Source organism: Micropterus dolomieu, linkage group LG08, assembly GCF_021292245.1.
Source record: "Micropterus dolomieu isolate WLL.071019.BEF.003 ecotype Adirondacks linkage group LG08, ASM2129224v1, whole genome shotgun sequence".
In the NCBI taxonomy this organism is placed as follows: Eukaryota; Metazoa; Chordata; class Actinopteri; order Centrarchiformes; family Centrarchidae; genus Micropterus; species Micropterus dolomieu.
In genome coordinates, this window is record NC_060157.1 from 1,231,930 (window position 1) to 1,240,164 (window position 8,235).

Sequence of the window (8,235 nt, forward strand, 5' to 3'; positions counted from 1 at the left end):
ATAGTGTGTATATTGTGTGTGTGTGTGTGTGTGTTACATAGTGTGTATATTGTGTGTGTGTGTGTGTGTGTTACATAGTGTGTATATAGTGTGTGTTAAATAGTGTGTATATTGTGTGTGTTACATAGTGTGTATATTGTGTGTGTTACATAGTGTGTATATTGTGTGTGTGTGTGTGTGTGTGTGTGTGTGTGTGTGTGTGTGTGTGTGTGACATAGTGTGTATATAGTGTGTATGTGTGTGTGTTACGTTGTGCAGCTGGTCCTCCAGTGAGCGGTTCTCCATGTAGCTGTAGATGAGACACACTGATCCTCGTCCTTCACTGATTCCCAGCAGGTCCACGATGTTCGGGTGTCTGAACCTGAAGAGAAACACCAGATCAGATCTGCTGCGAGTCACGCGTTCGCGTTCGTGTCTGCGGCGAATGAACGTGAAGACGAAAAATAAAAAAAATCTAAAGTGCATTGATGTTTAGTGGCCACGAGGTGACGGACAGGTTCCCTCACAGCTGTGTTACTTTACAGTTCAGTGACTTTGATCTGTTGCTGATCGGCGATCAGTTTATTATTGCTGTAAGTTGTTTTCGCTCGCAGACGGACGGAATCACCAGAACTCACTTTGTCAGTTTGTCCACTTCAGTCTGAAAGCTCTCCTCCAGCAGAGTCCAGTCCAGCAGGCAGTCCTGCAACACAAACAACAACACTGACCAATCACAGCCCACTTCCTGTCAGGGACAGCAATTGACGAGCCTGGTAATTAATTTGCTCTGTGAGGTCGTCAGTCGACCAATAGAAACACTGCTCCTGTTTACAGTCTGATCGCTCTGATCAATACTAATTTATTGATTTCCTGCATCGTTCATGTCTGTGCTGTGATTGGCTGACCTGTTTGAGTCTCTTGACAGCACAGTCCGTGTTCCTCAGAGACGCTCTGTACACAACGCCAAACCCCCCCTCCCCCACCTGCAGGGAGGGGGAGAACCCCTCCGTCCCAGCATGCACCTCTTCATACGACCAGCGCATCACCCTGCTGCTGCTGCTGCACGCCACCGCCAGGGGGGGCTGAGGGACGACATCATCGTTGTTATTAATATAATATTCATTATTTATTATTAACATCATGCAGTGTGTGTGTGTGTGTGTGTGTGTGTGTGTGTGTGTTACCTGGGGGGGGCGGTGGTGGTCAGACCGCAGACTGGACGGGGGCGGGGTAGGTCTGGGAAGTGGTCTTCCTCCTCCTTTATCTACTGAACAAAGAGCACAAGATGAAGAGCAGATCCACACACACTGCTGGGATAAGGTTTTAGAACGCCGCCATGTTTGTAGTTCTTCTGTAAATCTAAGTAGTTCAAGTCCAGTGAAAAAACTTAACTGGAACCAAAGTAAGCAGCAAACTGCCAAAGTTAAAAACTTTACGTCACCAAATCAGACCTTTTCTGATCTAAAATGAACAATTGAATAAAGGAGTTTTGTTCATTATTTCACTGTAGGATCAACCGATGACCAGCTGCTCCGTCTGCCTTCATTAATATTATATAATATATTGTACAGTACAATTAAAGCTTGAGTAAACTGGCTGATCCAACGTGTTTACTGTAGAAATGTGTTTTATTTCCTTCCACCGCTGCAGAGAAGCAGCTCTGACAGCAGAATGTCTGGAATAATTATCTTTTATTTTAAAATGTATTCTCCACATGCTGGTTCATCCAGACTATTAATAATCAGTTATAAATAAAAAGTAACGTTCAGATTTGAGGGTTCAGAATCAGTAATCCACGTCGTGTTTCCAGTTTAACCACAAACGACACACATCTGGACTTCCTGTGTTCGCAGAGCGAACACACTCGTTCCTTCATCGGGTCCACAGAGACCTGCAGAGAGTCTGTGCATCTGGCTTCTCCAAATACAGCAGGTTAACACATTCAGTTTTAACCCCTTACCATTCCTGTAAAATTCACCTAAAACACCGATTCAAGACACACAAAGTAAACTGAATGTGGACCCGGGTTCAATACCCACTGTGACACGTCCACCAATGTGTCCCTGAGCAAGACACTAAACCCCTCGTAGCTCCAGAGGCGTGCGACCTCTGACATACATAGCAAACGCTTTGGATAAAAGCGTCAGCTAAATGTAAAAAAGTAAATGTAATGTGGTTCTTGAACCATTTGGTTTTGGGCTTCTCAGAAATAAAACTCAGGTTCTAACCAAATTTTGCTGACTTGTTCAGATTTTGTTGATTTGTTCGGTTGTCCTCGATGTTTGTGTCAGTTTTAACCGTGTTTATTGTTGATGCACGATCGGTACACACAGGGCGTTTACCGGATTGTCTATTCCGTTCTCTGTCTGACTTCCTGCCTGGTTCATCTGCTCTGTGCTGCTTCACGCGCCTTCCGTCAAAAATAGACTTGCAGTGAATATTGAACTTTAGTTAAACTAAAAAAATAAAAATCGAATCATAATCACAATATCTGTTTCACCCTGTGTTGAAGGCTTCGTTTTAGCTATGGAGTGATACATCTTGTTTCTAAATGATCTTTGTTGGGAGCTGCACATGCTCAGTTCCTAGTTAAGGACTACTAGCCAATCAGAAGCAGAGAAGGGCGGGTCAGCGAGAAGCCGGTAAACGGCTCGGGTTCAGCCGAGCCGGTCGGCAACACGGACTGGAGCGAGAGTTTCAGAGCGGTGAGTTATTAATCTGTATCCATAAAGTTTTAACTGAGCTCTGTCTCTACATCACAGGAACAACTTTCTGTCCACTGACTGCCTGGAGGGGAGCTAGTGTTTGGAAGGGAGAGGAGAGCTGTGTGCTGCAGCTCGCTGTTTCTGAGGGCGTGTCGGAGTAGCCGCTCGGCGAGCGTTATGAGGTGTGTTTAGTTTTCATCCCTGTGACGTCACAGGGGCGAAAGGGAAGCAGCTGGACTACAAACGAGCTGCTTTCAGTTCAGAGCAGAGTTTTCTGTGGGAGATGGGAACTCACTTTGGGCTTTTTCACTTTGCAAACCTGTTACAGCACAAAAACGGTAAATAACTCAATAAAGGAGAGCGGAAAAGCCAAAAAGCAGAATACCACCTCTTTAATAATATTTTATCACAGCTCTGATACTATATAGTGTGTTACCTGTCGTGCTCAGTTTGCAGGTGCTCAGTGTGGGCGGGGCCTCAGATTGTTTGGGGGGAGGGTCGAACTGGGGGAGAGAGGGCTGAGGAGGGGGACGAGGAGGAGGACAGGGGGAAGGCTTCAGGCTGGACGCCCCTGCAGAGAGAGAGAGACAGAGATTCAGTGTTCAGATGTCCTCAGTGTTAGATGTCCTGCAGTGTTTGAGGGTGTGAGGTCAGTGAACTCACAGTCCAGGATGATGTCACGGGGGCGGAGTAGATCCAGACGCTCCAAGAGGTCGATCAGCTCCCTGACACGGCCGTTCCTATTCAGCCATTGGGTCATCACCCAGTCGGTCCGCCTCTCCCTCCTCTCAGCCAATCGTACGGCGGTCTGATCACCCAGGACTTCTGACGCTACGAGAGAGACAGGGAGAGACTGAGAGGTCAGTTTTAAAACAAGGAAAACAAAATAAAGCTACAGAAAAGAAACCAGAGCTCGTCGAGCAGCTCTTCAGACTCCTGCAGGACTGGAAACACCTCAACACCTGAGACGGTCACCCGGTCTGAGATCACAGGCCGAGCCAACGGTTTTCACGTCCTCCAGGTCCAGCGAGGAGGTGAGCGAGAGCTGGAACAGTGAAGCCAACCAAAGCCTGCATGGAGGGTTTCATGTGGGCCCAAAAATGACATCACGACCCTGCGACATCCCGTCACACATGAGAGGTGTAACCGTGTTGTCTAGTTAAGAAGCTCTCGTATAGATGGGCTGATGAAACAGATCCGAGTCAGACAAACACACTGAACAACAAGACTTTGTGTTGGTGCAGCCATGCAGCTACCAGGGTTATGGTGTTTCTGCTGTACGTCATTAAAAGGTGCCGTAGACGGTGAACTGTATTTATCTTGGCATCGTTGAATAAAAGACTTCAGTACTGACAGACCGTGAGCTTAAATCTCCATTGCTTCCATCTTCATGTGTAAATGTTACGCAAGCAAAAGACCCCAGAAAACGGGCTAATGCCAACAAGCGCTACGTGTGAGGTAACATCTGGGATCTATTGTTTACGCCCCCAAACTTTACATAAACCAGCCCAAGTTCCAGAGAAGCGTTCACACAAGCGCACGGAGGTGGAGGTTGTTCAGTGTCTCACAGAAAGTATTTTTACGGTTCTGAAGGAAAGGGAAATGGACAGATAGCTTTACTTGTTGTTAACGCTACAGTAACCGCTAGCTGCTGCTAACGATAGCTGCTGTTATCAGCTGGCTCTGAACCAGCGGTCCAAAGCTTCTGTGCTAATGTAAGAGGTGTAAACACAGCAAACTTCCAGTCCGGGCAGAATCAGCAACAGGACGGCTAGCTGCACGGCTAACTGGGTAGCTAGCCGCAGCTGCTGTTAGCAGCAAAAGTAACACACAAACTCAAAGTCACCAAAAGTGGAGGCAGAGCAGCCGGAGGACATCAGAGGGGAACCAGGACAATAACTTCTCATCAACTCTGATCCAGTTTCAGTAAAACCAGAGAGGTGTCTAACAGGACAGCGAGGCATCGAGTGCTGTTCCAAACGGCTCGAACGACCACTTCCTGTCTCGTGAGATGCCTTCAAACTGCCCCGTAACAGCCGGTTATGTAGGCAGCGTCAATGCTGCCTATTACCCATAAACCAATGCGACCGGGGCAGCTTACAAAAACTGGACAAGATGGCGGACTAGCCTTAGCCAAGACAGCGTGCTGACATCACACGTTGCCATAAGTGCTTCCCTAGAAGGCTGTTCGAAACCAAAGTTAACAGAGATGCCTTTGCTTGAAAGTGATGCCTTCTGAGGCAGCTGCCTTTCGTTTCAAACACAGCCCTAGTTTTGCATGATAGGTCTTAATTCAGCGCGGTGTAGCTAGGCCCCGCCCCTCCGCTTGTGCTCGGGGAAGTTGGCCAATCAGACACAAGTTGAGGGAGGGGGCTTAAAGACACAGGAGCTAAAACAGAAGGAGGGTATAAAGAGGAGCTGAAGCAGCGGACAGGACGAGAACAGTTATGTGTTTTTTAAAAGAGACCTATTATGCTTTTCCACATTTTATGACTTCTCTACAATGTTTTAATGTTGGATGTTCATGTTAAACACGACCAAAGCTTCAAGAAATTAGTTTTTAAAAGAAATACCTGTGAGCAAAAACCTCAGAATTCCTCCTGATCAGAACGCTCTATTTTGAACTACGTTTTCTACCAACGGCTTCGCTCCACCTAAGGGCCCGTGTCCACCAAAGCTTCTTCTGACGGCAGCGTCTTTTTTCAATTCATCGCAATGGGAGGGCCGCGTTGGTTACGAGCTGATAAAAACGAGCGCTGAGCGTTTTTTTCCAGTCGCCGAGATTTGAAAAATGTTCAACTTTGGGAAAAACGCAGCGCTCGTCACTGTCACTTTTTACCTAGCTGTCCAATCACAGTAGAGGAGGGGCGGGACAAACACCACACCGTGGCGGTAACTATCCTGCAACCGGACTTCGTCAAACCTCAGCTCTTGGGACCAAATGGCGGTACTCGCCGAGATGTTTCCTCGCTCACAAAATCACATGAACCCACATACGGCGAGTCCGTCCTCGTTCTCTACCTGCTTCAGCCTTCTCTTCATGCAGAGCGAGGACGCTACTCTGTGTTGACATTTTCACATCCAGTAATGTTCGGTAGAACTATTTGCAACAAATGTACCTCAAAAAACGCCCGCTAGCGCTCCCTGCTGGGCGTTTTCAGCTGGCAAAAAACGCTTTGGTGGAAAGGAGCCCTAATACGAGCCGGACGGAGCTGCTGTTCCATATATGGTCATGTGCTCCCATAGCAACGGCTCAGTCTGCCTGTTCCGCCCAGCGACAACAACAGCCTGGTAACATGTTTCAGGCCAATCAGAAGACAGTGGGCTTTGAGAGGGGGGCCTTAAAGAGACAGGAGCATCTACAGCTTGTTTCAGACAGAGGCTGAAATGAAGGCCTACATGAAGAACCAGTTTAAGATAAGAAATGTTTTTTTGAACTTTGAATCATGCAAAGCTGCCATACAGGAGTCACAGAACTATAATATAGGACTGGAAAAGCAGTTTAATGGGTCTCCTTTAACATTAAAGCATGAAAACATTTTCTAGTAGACAAGTAGACTCTACAAGTATGATCCTGAACATGAGGATTCTACGGCCCCTTTAAACTTAAAGTCTTATGTTGATCACTTGCAGTAGACCCTGGTTCCAACAGGAAGTAGCCATGTACTATAGGACCAAACCCGGCTTCACTGCTCTCCAGTAACTATACTGTCTATGGGGTCCAGCAAAACCTGACCGCTACAAACAGTCTCCTGTATCCTCAGCTCACCAACGAGGCCGGTCTCTGAGCTGGTCTGTGTTTCTCGCGGTTTGTAGGACGCAGCCTGCGGTGCTGATGCTGCGGGTTTCCCCGGGAAACATGTGAGCATCTCTGAAAAAGTGAGATCTGTAGAGCCAGATCAGAGCCAGATCCTCCTGATGGGTCCAGTGTTTACCTCAGCGACTGTGAAACAATCCTGGACTCTTTCCTGCCCCCCTCCAGGGAAGCTGTGACACCTTCATGTACCTGAAATCCAGCTGAACTGGTCCAGATCAGGTACGCCCCCCCAACACCATATGACCCCCACATTTTATACACAACATATTTAAAGTGTTATGAGCCGGGACCTTTAAAGTTCACTACACAGACAGACCCCACCCCAGCTCCCTGTTAGCTGATAGCCGACCGTGTTAGTTCTGGTTCGGACTCACCGAAGCGGGTCCAGTCCAGGTCTGACAGTCCGTCCATGACCCTGTTGAACTCCCAGAGGACGGGGGCGGGCAGGCTGTGGAGGAACTGTCCTCTCGGGTCTCCTGCCGACATGTTTGTGGAAACTAAACTGACTGAAGTTCCTCTGAAGCTAGCAGGCTAACAGCTAACAGCGACCGGCCGCGGAGGGAGGGGGGGGCGTTCACACCGGGACCGGGATCCCTCCGTCACACCGGAACAGTCCGGAACAAACTTGTTAGAAACTTTAAAAACTCTGTAAAACTCAGAAGTTCGGCTCCCCCACTGCTTCCGTCCTCTGCGTCATCAAGCTCACTGCAATAAGAGCCGCTTCCGGTTATCACACCTCACAAATAAGTTCACACAGGAACCCACCAGTGAGTTCACAGATAATTATAAGTAGTATAATTAACAAATGCTGTTAAAAATAGAACACATGAATGAAAGTAAAAGTAGACATATATTATCACCAAAATAATGATCGAATTATTAAACTGAATCTGCAAAGTAAGGCTTTGAAATAAATTCAGTGTGGTGAAAAGTACAACATGTACCTCTCAGATGTAGTGGAGTAGAAGTATAAAGGAGCATAACGTGGAAATATTGGGCACAGTTACCCGCTCAGTAAACAAACATGGAACATAATATTCAAACAAGAAAACACAAACAGGACATCACAAAAACACTCAGACAAGGACAAACAAGAACAACATACAATACACTGTGCACTGTGGTGCACTGTGGTGCACTGTGGTGTGTTGTGGTGGACTGTGGTGCACTGTGGTGTGTTGTGTTGGACTGTGGTGTGTTGTGGTGTGTTGTGGTGGACTGTGTTGGACTGTGGTGTGTTGTGGTGTGTTGTGGTGGACTGTGGTGTGTTGTGGTGTGTTGTGGTGGACTGTGGTGTGTTGTGGTGGACTGTGGTGGACTGTGGTGTGTTGTGTTGGACTGTGGTGTGTTGTGGTGTGTTGTGGTGGACTGTGGTGGACTGTGGTGCACTGTGGTGGACTGTCGTGGACTGTGGTGGACTGTGGTGTGTTGTGTTGTGACTGGTGCACTGTGGTGTGTTGTGGTGGACTGTGGTGTGTTGTGGTGGACTGTGGTGGACTGTGGTGTGTTGTGGTGGACTGTGGTGCACTGTGGTGGACTGTGGTGTGTTGTGTTGTGACTGGTGCACTGTGGTGTGTTGTGGTGGACTGTGGTGTGTTGTGGTGGACTGTGGTGGACTGTGGTGCGTTGTGGTGGACTGTGGTGGACTGTGGTGCACTGTGGTGGACTGTGGTGGACTGTGGTGTGTTGTGTTGTGACTGGTGCACTGTGGTGTGTTGTGGTGGACTGTGGTGG

At 47.8% G+C, this 8,235-nt stretch overlaps 1 protein-coding gene and 1 long non-coding RNA gene across 5 annotated transcripts in view; one reads left to right on the forward strand and one right to left on the reverse strand.

The window, feature by feature from the left end:
- Positions 1-7,218, reverse strand: part of irak1 (interleukin-1 receptor-associated kinase 1) — a 21,159-nt gene extending 13,941 nt beyond the window's left edge. Inside the window, exons 1-7 of one of the 4 annotated variants that reach the window (XM_046057106.1) lie at positions 6,876-7,218; positions 3,348-3,515; positions 3,121-3,255; positions 1,164-1,243; positions 885-1,061; positions 618-682; positions 250-361 (exon numbers count right to left, since the gene is read on the reverse strand). In XM_046057106.1, coding sequence (XP_045913062.1) covers positions 250-361; positions 618-682; positions 885-1,061; positions 1,164-1,243; positions 3,121-3,255; positions 3,348-3,515; positions 6,876-6,987 — 849 coding nt within the window. In that variant the 5' untranslated portion in view covers positions 6,988-7,218. Of the gene's footprint in view, positions 1-249; positions 362-617; positions 683-884; positions 1,062-1,163; positions 1,247-3,120; positions 3,256-3,347; positions 3,516-5,257; positions 5,379-5,803; positions 5,823-6,875 lie in introns of those variants that run through there. The other 3 variants (XM_046057105.1, XM_046057108.1, XM_046057107.1) reach the window with 3 other exon arrangements.
- LOC123975543 overlaps positions 6,182-8,235 on the forward strand; it is an 8,802-nt gene continuing 6,748 nt past the window's right edge. The window contains exon 1 of the long non-coding RNA XR_006826082.1: positions 6,182-6,720. This is a non-coding gene — a long non-coding RNA (uncharacterized LOC123975543). The remainder of the gene's footprint in view (positions 6,721-8,235) is intronic.